Below are 16,020 nucleotides of genomic sequence, written 5' to 3'. Positions count from 1 at the left end.
TAAAAGTTGGTTCATACAATGGTATATTACACAATTTATAATATCAGCATTTATTAAAAATAGAATGTTATTATCTACTAACAAATATCTTTTCTTTATAATATAGGTCTCTCTCTTTCGTCTCAACCAACAAGTGTATTTACCTTAAATCCTGTCATCCCTGCTGCAACTCCATTATGTCAATGGTAATTATTTCTTACTTTATTATATATATGTACAATTTGTACCTACTATATCTTTTCTTCCATGATTTCTCTCATTCATTTTAAATTATTCTAAAAATATTTAGGACGATGCTAAACCATGCACTGCTTGAAGAAATCATCGAAAAAAATCTACATCACACAACGGCATCAGCATCAGCGTCGGCATCAAATGTTGACATGAAAGACATAATTAAGCTTGATGATCTTGCTGGTTTTCTTAAATCATTACAACCAATGACGGTACATTTCTAACCTTATCTTAAGGCTACATATTATTTACAACCACTAAAAATATATATCTGTTACAAAATTAATGCAGAAAGCAAAATTTTGGATTAAAGCAACTATTTGTGTGGTCGATCTCCATCAAATATTCTTCTACATGTCCTGCATTGGGTGTAAAAAGGGGACTGGATATGAACAAAATGAAAAATTTCAATGTTATCATTGCAAATACATGAGTAATGCACAACCACGGTATACATCTTATATTCATATTTTACGTCGTAAATGTTTCTTTAATCAATTTTATATTATATTCAAATTATTGCTTAATCATTCAGACTAAAAAATATAGTTTGTTTATATAGCTGTCAAGCTTACATCGACGTCGACGATGGTAATGGACGACTAGGAGCTGTCATGTTCGGTAAAATCGCAGAAGAAGCTCTAGGTTGCACAGCAATCGAACTAATGGAACATACAGGAGAAGTAACCAACTTATTCATATTTTAATTTATATTTTAAAAACATTTAATTTTAGATATTAAAATAGGAAGTTATTAAAAATATCTTTTACATTATATTTATTCACCATACAGGAACATTTACCGTATATCCAAAATATTGCAAAATTATGTTCAACAAAAAAATGGATCATACAATTGGGTGCAGATTTAGATCAACTCCAAAAACAACGTCACAAAAACTTCAACGTTCTCTCCATAAATGCTGTGAATGAGGAGAACAATGATGTGAATGAGGAAAACACACCACTTTGAATTCATTATGTAATATTTAGTTGTTTCAGATTTTACTTTCAGTAACAAAAGAAACAATTATGTAATATTTAGTCGTTTTAGACTTTACTTTCAGTAACCAAAAAAACAATTATATAATATTCACTTTCCTGACTTGCTTAAACATATAGTCTGTCTAAATATATTATTAGAGACTTTAAACAATTATAGTTTACTTAAACAATTAATTATATTATCTTCATAGACCTAATCATTAAATTCTTTTATTCTACACTAGATGTTTATATTTTAGAATAACCTAATACAGGGCAAACGTGCATCGCGCGTAAATACACTGCTAGTACATTATAAAAGGAAAAATCAGACTCACGGGTATGGAGAACCAACTGGGTTCCGGTGCGAACTGAATGACGGGTACGGGTACAAATTGCCGCGCCCTTCCTGAAAAGAAAAATGTCTGAACTCAGAACTCTTATGACTTCCCTTGAAAGACGAAAAGAGAAGTAAACAGAAGAGACCGTAGATAAAGGGAGACGCGTCTGCTGTAATATCTGAAATCGAACGAGAACTGCAAAATCCTAATGAAAATGGTTTGGTAATTGGCCTCTCACATTTCTTTCTTTCTTTACTGATTCAATGGATTTTGTAGAATTTCCTTCTTCATATTTTGCTTCTTATTATTTTTTGTTCCTATTTAGTAGAATGCGATCCACTTATTTTTGAAAATTTTCTAAATCGCAGCTTTCTAATGACTAATTTTTCTGAGAAACAAGAAGAAACCAGTTTTTATTCTCATTCTGAAAACATATTTTTGATTAAACGTTTTGGCTGAACGTAACCAGAAATTTCGGTCTTTTTTCCCCTTCGTGATCATTCAGTTTTTTGTTTAACTCGAAGCTAATTATTTTATATAGGATCTATGGCGGAAATTATGGACAATTTAGCCCCGAATAATTACAACTCTCATCTAATTACAAGCTTTGATAGTTGGGTTCTGTCTCTGTCTCTATCTCTCTCTCACTCACACACACACATATCCATCAGTTTGGTTAATTGACACGTCCATCTCATTGTTTCTTTTGTCTCTTTAAGAGTTTTTTATTCAAAGTGTGTTCCACTGAGTTGGATCTGGAAGTTGTTTGATTTATGCATATTATGGGTTGCAGTTTCTAGTCTTGGGAGGGACATGACCCATGTCTGCTGTCTCACACTCTCCAGGGCTTTGTAAGTAATACTTCCCTTACTTCTGCCTTCACTTCTTTCTTTTCCTGATTTGAGTTTTTGTGTGAAGTTTGTTGGCTATGGTGGAAAACCCGTGGGCAGCCCAAGTGGTAAGGGCGAACTTGTGTGCATGTGCCTCATGTCACAGGTTTGATTCCCCCTGGAATTAAATTGCGATTTAAGTGGGAGGCCATGGCGGTAGGTTGTTGTGCTAGTCTCCACGGGGGTTTAGGTTCCTTGGGTGAGTCCTAAGGGCTCTGTCGTGGGGTGGTTCCCCCGTCATCAAAGAAAGAAAAATGTGAATTCTCATTTTGGTTGCCAAGAAAGTAGAGGAAAAGAGGAGAAAATGCAATTTTGAATTTTGGGCTCACATTTTTTTTCAACAAAAAACCCCATGTGCTTAATAAGTGTAGTAGTCTCGGGTTGAGTGGGCATTGGTATTTTTTCAAATCTGCACTAAAGAAAAAACTTAAAATTTGACTTCGTAAATTACTGTACTACTATATTTCTATCATTTAAAGCCTTTTTTCATCGATAGGTTTTTTTATTCTCTAGGTATGTTGGAGGATCAGCGTTAGGAAATTTATTGAAATCTCGATTAAACTTTCCTCAAAAGTATCTAAATAGGCAGATTCGAATGGCAACCACCCACAATTCAATCGTTACTAGTGGCAGCAGTAAGTCAAGAGGTGCCTTGATTGTTCTAGAAGGCTTGGATCGTAGTGGGAAGACTTCACAGTCTAGTAGCCTACTCAAATACTTGGAAAGACTGGGGCATTCGGCTGAATTATGGCGATTTCCAGACAGAAGCTCAAATGTTGGGCAAATGATATCATCATATCTTTCCAACAAATCACAATTGGATGATCACACAATCCATCTTCTCTTCAGTGCAAATCGTTGGGAGAGGAGGTTTGGTTTCTCGTTCTTGTGTGGCTTGCTGTGTTCTGGTTTGTGGGATTTTTTATATGAGCTGAACTCTTTGTTTGTTCTAAGAGTAGTTCCTTATTTGTTCTTTTCTTATGCATATCCAAAAAGGAAGAAGGAAAACAAAAATTCCAGCATTTGATAATAAAATATTCAGTGCAAGCATTACATGCTCAATCCTATTACAGGCCTTAAGGTTCTACTCTGTTTTAATTTCTTTGCTATCAATCATTGGTGGGTGGCATGCACTTGGTCTATAGGCTGCCTGAAATTCGGCATTTAAGTACCATATATGTTCCACTTTAAGCTGGGAAGCATGTGGGAGATAGTTTTCTTTAGTTGTGTATGGTGTCTTAGTTCATAGCAAGATCATGATCATGTGGCTTGAGCCATTGTATGCAATGTGGAAATGTTGGAGGTATGAGGGAGCTTGTTGTTACAGAAGCTCTTGAAAGTGGAAAATTAACTTAAATTATGCTAATGATGTGGATGAATTTCATTGTACCTTTTAGAAAGAAAAACAACTTGGTTTTATTTTTCCTTCTGAAAAGTTATTTCGTGTGAAGAATTGTGACTATGTACACGAGCACAATTTTTACAATGGTTGGACTTGTACTCAGTTACACGCAATGCATACACAGATCATTAATGGAAACTAAACTGAAGACTGGAACCACCCTCATTGTTGACCGCTATTCTTATTCTGGAGTGGCTTTCTCGTCCGCCAAAGGATTTGGTGTTGAATGGTGTAAGGTGCAAACACGGTTCAACCTATTCTTAGATGAAGTAAATGTTTTAGAGTTTCTTGTTCAAAATGAGGTCTTCTTCTGCAGGCACCAGAGATTGGGTTGCTGGCTCCAGATCTCGTTCTGTATCTTGACATACAGCCAGAAGTAAGTTGTTATCATTATGTTGATTTACATAACAATGACTTCATCCCCATTATCAAGATCAGTTTCTTCCAGTTCTACAGGTAGCTTACTTTCTTCAAATGTTGTTTGAGGCATGAAACTGTCCTGCCTGAGAGCTAGTTAACTTTGCTCTGAAAGATATCAGTGTTCACTTTTGCCTAACCTGTGTTTTGAGACACGCATACCCTTGTCATCTGACTTGGATGATTCTGTGAAATTGGATGACTTTCCATTGGTCCTCTGCAATATTTTGTAAAGACTGGTTTTGCATTTGTATGATTTTCTAGGTGTTGAAAATTAATGTAATGATAGGTTTATATTGAAATGCTGATGTACCTTTCGCAATTGTAGAAATAAAATGGTACTTCTGTTAATGGTCATAGAAATCATATTAGGGTATACCTATAAGAAAAATCATATTAGGGTATAATACTGGTGGAAGATGAACCCAATACACACACAGACATGCTTTTGTGCCCATCACATATCTATACAAGCTATATCCATAAATCCATACCCTTCTATTAGAAATAAAATGGTACTTCTGTTAATGGTCATAGAAATCATATTAGGGTATAATTCTGGTGGAAGATGAACCCAATACACACACAGACATGCTTTTGTGCCCATCACATATCAGCTACATCCATAAATCCATACCCTTCTATGGTGCGTGCACAACACAAACACATATGCATTCATACATGCGGACTTGCATACTTCTTGGAATGAGAAGTCTCTTCAAAATTTCAGCAAGCTGCAGGAAGAGGAGGATATGGAAGTGAGAGATATGAGCAGCTCGAGTTTCAGAGGAAAGTTGCCCAATGCTATCAGGACCTTTATGATGCTTCCTGGAAGGTAATATAACGTTTCAACCAGTTATACTCTGTCATTGAGAAGTTGCATGTTCTGGCTCATGGTTGTGATGGTCTCAGGTTATAACTTATAATACTGTGTGATTGAGAAGTTGCACATTATCACCTGTTGTTTTAGTTTTGCAGTATAGTTTCATATTAACCCACTTGTACACGGTGATGGTAATACAGCTAATCTAGAGTTTTGTTATTGATTGATTTTCAGTTTGCAATCTTTTTCCTTTCTTCAATCTATATTTTAAAAATTATAATATTTTGGTTTAGATGGTAGTCTCACTTGCTCTCTTTAGTCTTGCTGTTCATTAATTCCCCTCAATTTTAATTTTGGATTTTTGTTCTTTTATGTAGCATTTTATTGATAATGCAACCCATTAGAGGGTGGCCTAGTGGTCAAAGGGTAGCCTAGTGATTCCATACTAGGAGATTCCTCAAATAACCTGATTCATGGTCCTTGCAGACAAGGTTGGATATTCGGGGTTTACTTCCTATGGGTGAGTTCGAAGGGATCTGCCTTGGTGAGGATTCACATCGTGTGAGAGAGAGAGAGAGAGAGAGAGAGAGAGAGAGAGAGAGAGAGAGAGAGAGTGGGAAGCTATAGCTTAGATAACAAAAGCAAATATTCCATTTTGAAGTTTTGGTGCTTGTTGGTTTCTATCCATATTGCGGGATTTGTTTTTTTTTTTTTTGGGGGGGGGGGGGGAATTGAAGACCCGGCGTTAGACCTCCTATACTCAATTGCTCAATCTGTCCGACCCTGGCCTAGTTGGCCTTCTGTTTAGTGAAAGTTTGTTTTTGGATTTTGATTGTACCCTTTCCCCTCGAACCCCATATATATGGATTGCTTCAAGTGTTAAACTTGTATTTGTGAATTGACTGCAGATAATTGATGCTTGCCAACCTATGGAAGATATCGAGAAACAGCTGCAAAATATTGTATTGGATTGCGTCACCACATGCCAGAAAGGCAAACCCCTTTCCAACCTCTGGTCAATTTAATTCTCCACCCCCTCTCCGCCCCTCTTTTTGTATGTTATTGTGGGTTTTTGAACATCGTCCGGTTTAAAATTCTGGTGCTATTATCTCCTATATTAGAAAAAAAAAAAAAAAATCTGCTAGTGTTTTAAATTAGTTTCGGGCTTTCTTTTGAATTTTGATGACAATTGTCGAGGATTTATATAATAGTTTTTATCCAAAGGAAGGTTAGTTTAGATGGTAATTTGATTGATTGCAAGTGCGAGGGTGGATATGACATGCTACATTGCTAATCACAAATCTTGAGGGGCCAAAGTGATGTCTTATGGAGTTAAAAGATCCACAAATAATGGTTATCCTAATCCAGACGGGGGATACCATCCTATGCTCAGCTTAATTCGGTTTCTTGACGTTTAGCATAATTTTTTTGTCCTAACGAGCTTAAACAAGACATCCAAAATTAAGACAGCTGAAGAGCTTTATTAAGACGCGACTCAATTCATGATTTCATTACCCAAATTAATTATAAAGAAGTGAAAACCGAAAGTTCTCACATCACATGGATGAAAATACAAGTTATTTTTTCCTATTCTTCACCAAAACAAAACTCCAAATCTCCATCCCCCATAAAATAGGATTACACAACAAAACAAACTAGGATCCCAACTCCCACCGGATTACGTTTCTCCATCAAGAACAATGTTGTTCAAAAACCACAAAGCAATATCCATCAAGTTCTGATTTTCCCAGCCAAATTGGGAGTACCTTCGCTTCAAGTGAATCAGTTCTTATTCCCAGCTTCCTGAAAGAATGATAAGGTATCGATACTAAGCACCCAATTTCTTCTTTGAAATGCATATGCTGTAGCCAAAAACAATAGTGAAGTAATAGCATTAAAGGTCAATATATTATTGGTTACCATGTGTACCCGGTCATTTTCCTCAACTCTTGCTTCCTGTGGCTGTATGTGTTAAAAGTTTTCCTCAACCCCGGAACTATCCCTAGGTCACTACTCTTTTAACGCTTTTACATTCAAATTAATTCACTTTTTGCTCTTCTTGTGACTTTTTACCTATTCAACAGCCTAAGCTTCAAAATCAGACCCCATTGACTCTTCAAATAACAGAATAGATCTCTCATTACTATCCACATATACTTTAATACTTGTCATCATGTTCGAAAGACATGTCTGTCTACCTGAAAAACAGGAGTCTCTGTGCTCTTAGAAGCTATCAACTTTGGCGGAGTGCCATCAAATAAACGAGAACAGTCCGTGTATGCAGATCCAATGCCTACTCCAGCACCAAAAGCTACAGATGTCCAGCGAGTAACAGGAGTCCCTGGCATTACAAATCAGAATACATGGATCAAGATTATAGCTTAATAACAACAGAATTCCAAGGCGTTTTGATATCGTTATATCACTGCAACAAAATCAATCCGTAGACATCAGTTTAATTATATGGTCTCAGCATTGGCACTTTGCTGCTCAAAAAAACGTAAGCCTGCCTGCCTGCATTGTTTGGGAGCTGTAGCTATTAACAGATTCTATAAACAAGGCACTTTAGTCACAGTTTCTAGCCTAAAGATTCAAATCCCCTTGGTGCAAACAATATCTAGGGTCATCAGATTGGAAGATTTTTCTCTTAAATTATCCGGGATGTATTTGTGGGCTTGTGTATCCCGGGATTAGTCGGGATACTGTTCCTGGACACACGGTGCCAAAAAAAAAAAAAATTCTAACCCAGAACCTCAAGGGTGTCGACAGGATGGATTCCAAAGCCCTTCTTAAGAAGTATCAAAACAAATACCATTGCAGTTACCAGAATTATCAAAGTAGTAACTTTTAAAAAGAAGTCAGCCAATAGAAATCAATTTAACCAGTTAATTACTAGCCTACGGAAAAATTCTGAATCCAATACGGAAATCAAAGAGTTACTCCCAATATATCTGTTTGGTTGGAGAGAAAATGTAATAACAAAGAAGGAGGAGAATATTCAAACTTCAGCTTCTATTCCTGTTCCTAGTATAGTTTTTTATCGGCAGCGAAACGGGTAAATTAGAAAATAAAAGAAAGAAAGAAAGAAATAAGAGGGTGAAGAGAACGGACTGAAGAGGAGGAGGCCACCGAAGGCGCCGGCCAAGGAGGAGTAGACGAAGCGGCGAAGGGTCAGATCGAGACAGGCATCCCATTTGGCATCCAAGTCGAATTTGGGAGGCAATATCTCTTTCTTCTCAGCCATTCCCGTCTTCTTCTTCTTGGTTTCTCGATTAAATTGATGGCACTGAAATACCGACTAACGAATGATTTTGGAATTTTCGATTGAATTGCAACTTAGGCCTTCGTAAAAATGTCAGGCCTTCCTTCCGGTTTGGTTCTCAGCGAGGGCTTTTCCCTTTGCCTCTGCGGATTCGCTCGCCAAATTATTATTTAATTTGATGAGAAATGATACCTACCTCTTGTAACATTGGTTCCTTCCTGCATTTTCTCAATCCAAAATCACTCAATTTTTAAGAAAAAGAACAACAGAAAAATAAAGTAGTGGGTTCTGGGCTTTATTAGGGCATAAAGGCCCTAACTTTCTTTACCAGATTTTGCTTTTGGGCCCAAGCGCTCGTATGATTTCCTTTTTTGCCCCAAGCATGGAAGAACTATAAAGGGTAAAAAATACTGTGAAACGGTAAAATAAATACTAAAAAGGGTGAAATATTACCTGGGATTCCTGCCTGTCTGCGTTGGCTTCCTCTGTTCACTACCACGACTGTGTCGCTGACTCGCTGCTGTCGCAGTGAGTGTGTTTGAAGTTTCGAACTTCGATTATTATTGGATTCGACACCCTCCCTCTTTTACTTTGCTCCTTTGGTTACGATCTCATCCTCTTTTCTCTTTTTCTCCCGACAGTCACTTCCAACCCTCTCTCCCCCGAATAACTCTCTCTCTGTTTTGCTTTGTATTTCACTCCAAAATGGCCGATGAAACTCCAAACCCTCCTCCACCACTGTCCCCAGCTACCTCCGACCGACCTACTGATATAGATCACTCACCAGCACCCGTTTCAGTGGTTGTGACGGAGTCTGAGTCTCTTTCTGTCACTGAGAGTGAATGTGAACAGCCAACCACACCCCCAGTGGCCGAGTCTGGCTCCCTGGTCGTGGTGGATGAGAAAGAAGACCTTCCTCCGCGGCCGCCATCTGTCGCTGTACTTGTCGAGGTGCAAAATTCGGCTACCCAAGAAGGGGTTGGTGTGGTTGAGGCTGAAAAACCGAAGCCGAATGAGGACAAAAAGATTCCTCAGTCTCTGGTTTCTTTCAAGGAGGAGAGCAACGTCGTGGCTGATCTCTCAGATTCTGAGCGAAAGTCTCTGCAAGAACTTAGGCAGCTCGTCCAAGAAGCTCTCGACAGCAACCGATTCACTTTCTCACCACCACCACCTAAAGGCGCAGAGAAACAGGGTTCGGCTCAAGAAGCACCAGTAAAGCTAGAAAATGCATCAGCCGTTCCGTCCGAACCCACTCCGAGAATCGAAGAAAACCCGGAAAAGGAAGCCCAAGAAGTAGCGAAAGAAACAGAGCAATTGTCCATTTGGGGGGTTCCTCTTCTTAAAGATGACAGGACCGATGTGATTCTACTTAAGTTTTTACGAGCCAGGGATTTCAAAGTGAAAGATGCATTTGTCATGATCAGGAACACCATCAAATGGAGGAAGGAATTCGGGATTGATGCGCTTGTCGACGAGGATCTCGGGGACGAGTGGGAAAAGGTGGTCTTTATGCATGGATATGACAGAGAGGGGCATCCAGTGTGTTACAATGTATATGGGGAGTTTCAGAATAAAGAGGTGTATGCAAAAGCGTTCTCGGATGAGGAAAAGAGAGCCAAGTTCTTGAGGTGGAGGATACAGTTCTTGGAGAGGAGTATAAGGAAGCTGGATTTTAGTCCTGGTGGTGTTTGCACCATCTTTCAGGTCAATGACCTCAAAAACTCTCCGGGGCCCGCAAAGCGCGATCTTAGGCTGGCCACCAAACAGGCTCTTCAGGTGCTTCAGGACAATTATCCCGAATTTGTAGCCAAACAGGTATATATCTTGACTTCGTTGATATCTAATGTTTAGGTTTGGTTGCAATCTTGCTTTAGATTCATTGGAGTGAATGAATTTGATTGCTTCGTTTGGGTATTGATTTCTTAAGGTGTTTATCAATGTTCCTTGGTGGTATCTTGCATTCTATACGATGATCAGTCCGTTCTTGACCCAGAGGACCAAGAGCAAGTTTGTTTTTGCAGGGCCATCGAAGACTGCTGAAACCCTTTTCAAGTTAGTAGACAATTTGAAGAGTTTGGCTTCTATGTGTCCTGTTAAAAAATGGACTGAGGAGATCCACTCATTTACTCAACTCAATCGATTCCCGTAGATTCATTTGCATAACAGGACACAGAGAACGATTTCTTCACTCAATTTTGAGCATGTTATTTTGATTAATTACATTTGCTTCTTTTTTGGTTGCTGGTTTTGACTTTCAACTGCTCTTGGTAAATCAGGTACATATCTCCTGAGCAAGTGCCAGTTCACTATGGTGGCTTGAGTGTCGATTATTGTGATTGCAACCCAGATTTCAGCACTTCTGATCCAGTTGCAGAGGTTACTGTAAAACCAGCAACCAAGCAAACGGTGGAAATCATAATTTATGAGGTCTAATTGCATTTTTAACTTGTGTGTCCTGCATTATTATTTGGCTACTCCTAATTCTAAGTTGTTATTTAGTAATGTTTGGCTCGTATATGCACGATCGATGATAAATAAAAGAAGCATATCCTTCTCCTAATTGGAAATTTGGTAAATTGCAGAAATGCAGCATTGTTTGGGAGCTTCGAGTAGTGGGGTGGGAGGTGAGCTATGGTGCTGAATTTGTGCCTACAGCCGAAGATAGATATACTGTTATAATACAGAAAGCCACGAAGAAGGCCCCAAGTGATGAACCAGTGGTGAGCAACAGCTTTAAAGTTGGTGAACTAGGGAAAATACTGCTCACTGTGGATAACCCAACCTCAAAAAAGAAGCAGCTTCTTTACAGGTTCAAGATCAAGTCCTTCATAGACTGAGGATTTCAAATCAGCTCAAAGCAGTCGAAACTTTGTCTTGCTGCCTAGGGATGGGATTAAGATTGTCATTATTTCAATATCCTGATGCCGATTGAACATTTGTGCTTGATCACTGTGCCCGCAAACTGGTGTGTTTACTGGAGGCTTGGAAATTTAGTATTTGGAGTTGGATATACAATAATTTCACCTATAGTTGTTTGCGTGACTGTTGTCGTATTTGGTTTTTTGGGTGGTGAGGAACAAGATGTTGGAGTGTCGCTGGTAAAGGTTGAAGAATCTGGTGCTGGTTTGTAATATATATATATATATATATATATATAGTACTAGAGAGAGATTTGCGGGTAGATGGAGAGAATTCGGGTTATAAAATTATGTGTGTTTTGTTATATGGATGCAGTCTGAAATTGTTTTGACCAAATTTTGTGGGACCTTCGCCATCTAGGAATATCTTTTCTTTCTTTATTTTTATTTTTGGGTTTAAATCTCTCTAGTTTCTTTGTACACTCTTGCTTGTCTGATTGTATCTTCTTAGCACGGGATGGGGGATGATGTTTGAAGAGATTTGGTTATAAAGGTGTGAGAGTGAACAGTGAGAACAGAATTCTCCAAAAATGCAAACTAGAAAGAAAACAAGAATAAAAAAATATGGTTAAATGAGAAAACACACCCCCAGATGTAGACTGTAGTATTAATTGAGGAATGGAGTAATTGTGGGTGATAGTGATGTCCCTTCCCAGTCCCCACTTTGCTTTGCTTTTGTTTGTATTACAGTTTGGAGATGAGTTCTAGTTTTGATTCTTTGAGATATAACAACCCTGTACTTTGATTTGATCTTCGTTGCTCCATCTAAATTATTCTTCCTATTCAACAACTCAAAGCACAAATAATAATAAAAATAAAAAAAATCAGAAACCATTGATATCAATTTGGAGTAGAGGAGGAGGAAGATCCTTCGGCCATATCTTTTTAAGTAAGAAAGCGACAATACTGATCGCAGCAAGTAAAGACATTATGTGATAAGGAGGCCTTAATAAAACAAATTAAATTAAAGACACAGACAAATAATATATATATATATATATATATATATGTTTTTGATGGCGAAACAACAAAAATAATCGAACGCTATATATGTATATATATATATATATATATATAAAGGGAAGGGGTCCCCCTCATTAGTCAGTATATCTAAAAAAACATAATTAAAATCGATATGAGGTGTAAGAGGCAAGATCAAATTGGCATAGTGGGGAGGAGACATAAATGATTACCAGAACATAACCCCAAAGGAATAGGGAACAGTTTTTGTTGTAGTTCAACTTGTAATGAAACATGCCAAAGACAAAACACTAAACACGCCCCTGCCTGTCAAAACTTAAAAGGTGGCAATATCAAGCTAACAAATTTATGGGGAAACAAACAAGAAAAAATATATATAGAACAAGAAATATATAAATACACTAACTTTACACAAACTTTACAGGCAGAAGATCAGTATCAAGAATTTGTGTCCACACACCCATTCCCTGCCCAAATATATATATATATACCTCAAATGTGTCCCCATGCATCTCATACTGTTTTTTTTCAGCTGTAATTGTTTACAAACCAAAACCAAAACCAAAACCAAATGACAAAATATCCCAACATCACTTATTAGAACATATAAATAAATCCCGCCCCAACCCCCACTTCCCAAGTTCCCAACAAAGTTAACTTTAAGCCAACAGAAGGAAAAAAAGAAAAGAAAAAAAAAATGCAATTCAAATGCCTCCCAATTGACTGGAAATATACACACACAGGCCCCCTAAAGTAGTCGCTTAATCGGAGGAGGGTTTGGTCTTGGATCTGTACAGGAGCTTCTTCTTCTTGGAGGTTTGGTTATCAAAGGTAAGCACCACCTTGCCCTGCTCACCAACTTTGAAGCTGTTAGAGATCACTGTTTCATCAGCTGGGGCAATCTTTCTTGTCTTCTGTACAATCACAGTGTACCCGCCCTCGGCGATGGGCACAAATTCAGCTCCATGGCTCACATCCCAACCCACCACTCTTGCTTCCCAAACCAGCAGCAATCCAGTCTGCAAATGCATATGCAACAATGCCATATCATACCACATGTATATACCCCTAAAATTAACAATAATTTTAACTTAATGAAATATGTTTGTTGAAGTTAATCGAAACTAGGCCTACCCACCTCAGAGATTGGAAATTCAATGGTGTGTTTGGATGCCGGTTTGATTGTAACCTCTGTAACAGGGTCCGCAGTATTGAATTCCTCTTCATCCTCCCTCTTTAGCCCACCATACTGAACCGGTACTTGTTCAGGCGATATATATCTGTTTAATTAACAACAGCCAAACACGCACCAAACCAGCGAGAAAAAGCTTTAGACTATGCGATAATATTGACTCGAGTGATTAAATTCTGAACATACTGAAAAGTAAATTATGATTCTAGCATCAGGAATGAACAAGGAATCATGGAGAGAGCCGTTATTGATCAAGAAAACAAAAAGGGTAAAGAAATAAATGGATTAAACTCACTTGAAAAGGGTTTCAGCAGACTTTGATGGGCCAGCAAATACAAACTTGCTCTTGGTCCTTTGTGTCAGGAAAGGACTGATCATCCTATTATAGACTATGTACCACCATGGAACGTTGATAAACACCTTCAATATATAACACATAACTCCCCATTCATTTCGATGAAAATACATAATAAATTGCAACAAAAAACAATTATCTTAAAGTATGTGTATGGATAGTACCTGTTTGGCTAGGAATTCAGGGTAGTTATCCTGGAACAATTGAACGGCCTGCTTGATGGCCTGCCAGAGCTCCCTCTTTCCGATTCCAAGGGAGTTCTTGAAATCGTTGACCTGAACAATGGAAGAGATGCCAGTAGGACTGAAATCAAGCTTCCTGATGCTCTTCTCGAAGAACTGAATTCTCCACTTCAGGAACTTCTGGCGCTTCTCTTCAGTGGCAAAGGTATTCAGATACAACTCCTTGTTCTGGAACTCGCTGAAGACGTTGTAGCAGACAGGGTGGCCTTCTTTATCATACCCATGGGTGAAAGCCACCTTGTCCCACTCATTTCCGTGGTCTTCCTCGAGAAGGGCATCGATCCCGAACTCCTTGCGCCACCGGACCGTGTTCTTGATCATGGCCAAGGCGTCCTTGACCTTGAAATCCCTGGCTCTCAGGAACTTCAAGAGGATCACATCGCTTCTCTCGTCCTGAAGCAGCGGAATATCCCAGATGGAGACCTCCTCAGGCGGAGGCGGAGGCAGTGTGGGGACTTCTTCTTTTGGCTCCGCCGCAACCTCCTTTGCCTCAGTGGCTGGCTCCTCTGGTTTAGTTGTTGTCGGAGGAGCCGAGACCTCGACTACTATTGTCTCTTTGATTGCCTCCACAGTCTTGGTCGTATCATCCTGATCGGCGGCGGTCACTTTTTCCACCACCTCCTCGGCAATGACCTCGGTGGGTGGTGCTGGTGGAACATTCTCTTCTTCTTTGGCTTCCACCGGTGGAGTTGTCTCGGTCACAGTTTCGGCCGCCACCACCTCAGAAACAACCTCTTCTTTCTTTTCCGCCCCATGTGGTGTTGCTGTTACAGACTCGTAGGCCGTCTCCACCTTGGGAGGCTCTTCATGTTCCGCTTCCACAGTGGGCGGTGCTACGGTCTCGTCCGGTTCCACTTTCACTTTGGGAGGTTCTTCTATTTTGGGGTCTTCAGCAGCAGCAGCAGAAGGATCGGTCTCCTTCTTCTTCTCTTTCTCGGCCTCCTCCTTCTTCTCTTCTTCTTTAGCGGCCGGCGGTGGAGCAGTGAGCTCGTGTTTGTTAAGGGCCTCTTGGACGAGTTGCTTCAGCTCCTCAAGTGCTTTCTTTTGCGACTCAGGTAGCTCTTCCACTACGTAGGTTTCTTCCTTGAAAGAGACCGATTGGGTAATCTTCACTTCGTCGACCTCGTCGGCTTTCGGGTCCTCGGCCTTTGGGTTATCGGCCTCGACCACTTGTTCAACCGGACCAGGATTTTCCGGTGCCTCGACCAGAGGTTCCGGTGCTGGGGGCTCTTTCTCAGAGGTGGGCTTGTCCACCACCCCTTCCTGGGTGGATGGCGGCACTTCTGACCCTGGCTTTTGGTGTTCCTCAGCCATGGACAAGAAAACAATTAATCCGCTTGTGTTTGTGTGAAACAGAGAGCCAGCAGCGTTTAGAGAGAGAGAGACTAGCGGGGATTGTTTTGGGACGGCGGAAGGGCTTAAAAGGAGGAGAGAGAGAGAGATTGGAGGGGAGGGGAGGGGGAATAACCAGTCTGTCAGAACAGTTGTGCCAGCCAGTACACCACTTTGTTGGTGGGACCCATTTTGAGACGAAAATCCTGTCCAAAATTCTTGAGTTCCCTTCTTTTGTGTCGAGCCTCGTCAACTCAGCTCAACTGCAATTCTGGAAAAACAATTTCAACTATCAACTTCCGTTTCTTAATTTGTAAACTTAGGTTTTGGTCAAAGAAAATGTAAAAATGGCACAGGCAAATTCGGGGGAGACAATTAATTAAAATATGATCTCCTCCTTAACAATTATATTTACTTACGATCTTTAGAATTTATTTAATTAATCACATCATTCTTTTAATAAATATTGAAATAAATTTATCTGAAGAAGATGTCTTAATAGCCTATACCATTCTCTAATTATTAGCTCAACATAAACAAAATTAATAATAATATTGCGTCATTTGCAAATCCATCGATCAAAACAATGGGCGGCAGTGGGAGTGGCAGCGCACAACCTCAGTCCATATAGAATCACGGAAACAGCG

The 16,020-nt window shown here is 39.4% G+C and overlaps 4 protein-coding genes across 5 annotated transcripts; 2 read left to right on the top strand and 2 right to left on the bottom strand.

Annotated features, from left to right (window-relative positions):
- The first annotated feature begins 1,584 nt into the window (after nt 1-1,584).
- LOC109000982 (thymidylate kinase-like) lies at nt 1,585-6,314 on the top strand. Of its 2 annotated transcripts, none has more exons than XM_018978076.2 (7): nt 1,585-1,781; nt 2,353-2,410; nt 2,963-3,319; nt 3,976-4,087; nt 4,168-4,227; nt 4,999-5,103; nt 6,000-6,314. In XM_018978076.2, exons 2-7 carry the CDS (start codon nt 2,373-2,375, stop codon nt 6,114-6,116), a joined length of 789 nt encoding a protein of 262 aa, XP_018833621.2. In that variant the 5' UTR covers nt 1,585-1,781; nt 2,353-2,372; the 3' UTR covers nt 6,117-6,314. The 2 variants fall into 2 exon arrangements, with proteins under 2 accessions (XP_018833621.2, XP_035549355.1); XM_035693462.1 differs by lacking the exon at nt 1,585-1,781 and adding an exon at nt 2,110-2,172.
- Nucleotides 6,315-6,552: 238 nt separating this feature from the next.
- On the bottom strand, nt 6,553-8,587 carry LOC109000983. The gene is made up of 3 exons (XM_018978078.2): nt 8,203-8,587; nt 7,290-7,432; nt 6,553-6,894 (listed from the first exon to the last, which is right to left on the bottom strand). The coding sequence occupies exons 1-3, from the start codon at nt 8,333-8,335 to the stop codon at nt 6,874-6,876; spliced, it is 297 nt and encodes a 98-aa protein (XP_018833623.1). The 5' UTR covers nt 8,336-8,587; the 3' UTR covers nt 6,553-6,873.
- Nucleotides 8,588-8,817: 230 nt separating this feature from the next.
- On the top strand, nt 8,818-11,608 carry LOC109000981 (patellin-3). Its single transcript, XM_018978074.2, has 4 exons — nt 8,818-10,168; nt 10,281-10,405; nt 10,630-10,780; nt 10,936-11,608. Exons 1-4 carry the CDS (start codon nt 9,059-9,061, stop codon nt 11,188-11,190), a joined length of 1,641 nt encoding a protein of 546 aa, XP_018833619.1. The 5' UTR covers nt 8,818-9,058; the 3' UTR covers nt 11,191-11,608.
- A 999-nt stretch (nt 11,609-12,607) lies between these two features.
- LOC109000979 (patellin-3-like) lies at nt 12,608-15,571 on the bottom strand. The gene is made up of 4 exons (XM_018978072.2): nt 13,964-15,571; nt 13,740-13,864; nt 13,391-13,532; nt 12,608-13,271 (listed from the first exon to the last, which is right to left on the bottom strand). Exons 1-4 carry the CDS (start codon nt 15,353-15,355, stop codon nt 13,014-13,016), a joined length of 1,917 nt encoding a protein of 638 aa, XP_018833617.1. The 5' UTR covers nt 15,356-15,571; the 3' UTR covers nt 12,608-13,013.
- Between the last annotated feature and the right edge of the window lie 449 nt (nt 15,572-16,020).

Source organism: Juglans regia, chromosome 8, assembly GCF_001411555.2.
Source record: "Juglans regia cultivar Chandler chromosome 8, Walnut 2.0, whole genome shotgun sequence".
Lineage (NCBI taxonomy): Eukaryota > Viridiplantae > Streptophyta > Magnoliopsida > Fagales > Juglandaceae > Juglans > Juglans regia.
The sequence above is the reverse complement of the archived record's forward strand: the minus strand, read 5'-3'. Positions and strand labels throughout refer to the sequence as shown.

Excerpts from the sequence above, each read along its gene's own strand:
- LOC109000982 (XM_035693462.1), top strand. The coding sequence starts at position 2,118 with ATGGACAATTTAGCCCCGAATAATTACAACTCTCATCTAATTACAAGC. Across the intron at positions 2,411-2,962 it reads CTCACACTCTCCAGGGCTTT|GTATGTTGGAGGATCAGCGT; the intron begins GTAAGTAATACT and ends TTTATTCTCTAG. Across the intron at positions 3,320-3,975 it reads GCAAATCGTTGGGAGAGGAG|ATCATTAATGGAAACTAAAC; the intron begins GTTTGGTTTCTC and ends ATGCATACACAG.
- LOC109000983 (XM_018978078.2), bottom strand. The coding sequence starts at position 8,335 with ATGGCTGAGAAGAAAGAGATATTGCCTCCCAAATTCGACTTGGATGCC. Across the intron at positions 7,433-8,202 it reads CGGTGGCCTCCTCCTCTTCA|GGACTCCTGTTACTCGCTGG; the intron begins GTCCGTTCTCTT and ends TTGTAATGCCAG. Across the intron at positions 6,895-7,289 it reads CAGAGACTCCTGTTTTTCAG|GAAGCTGGGAATAAGAACTG; the intron begins GTAGACAGACAT and ends TCATTCTTTCAG.
- LOC109000981 (XM_018978074.2), top strand. The coding sequence starts at position 9,059 with ATGGCCGATGAAACTCCAAACCCTCCTCCACCACTGTCCCCAGCTACC. Across the intron at positions 10,169-10,280 it reads CCGAATTTGTAGCCAAACAG|GTGTTTATCAATGTTCCTTG; the intron begins GTATATATCTTG and ends TGATTTCTTAAG. Across the intron at positions 10,781-10,935 it reads TGGAAATCATAATTTATGAG|AAATGCAGCATTGTTTGGGA; the intron begins GTCTAATTGCAT and ends GGTAAATTGCAG.
- LOC109000979 (XM_018978072.2), bottom strand. The coding sequence starts at position 15,355 with ATGGCTGAGGAACACCAAAAGCCAGGGTCAGAAGTGCCGCCATCCACC. Across the intron at positions 13,865-13,963 it reads CTGAATTCCTAGCCAAACAG|GTGTTTATCAACGTTCCATG; the intron begins GTACTATCCATA and ends TATATATTGAAG. Across the intron at positions 13,533-13,739 it reads TCTGCTGAAACCCTTTTCAA|ATATATATCGCCTGAACAAG; the intron begins GTGAGTTTAATC and ends TTAATTAAACAG.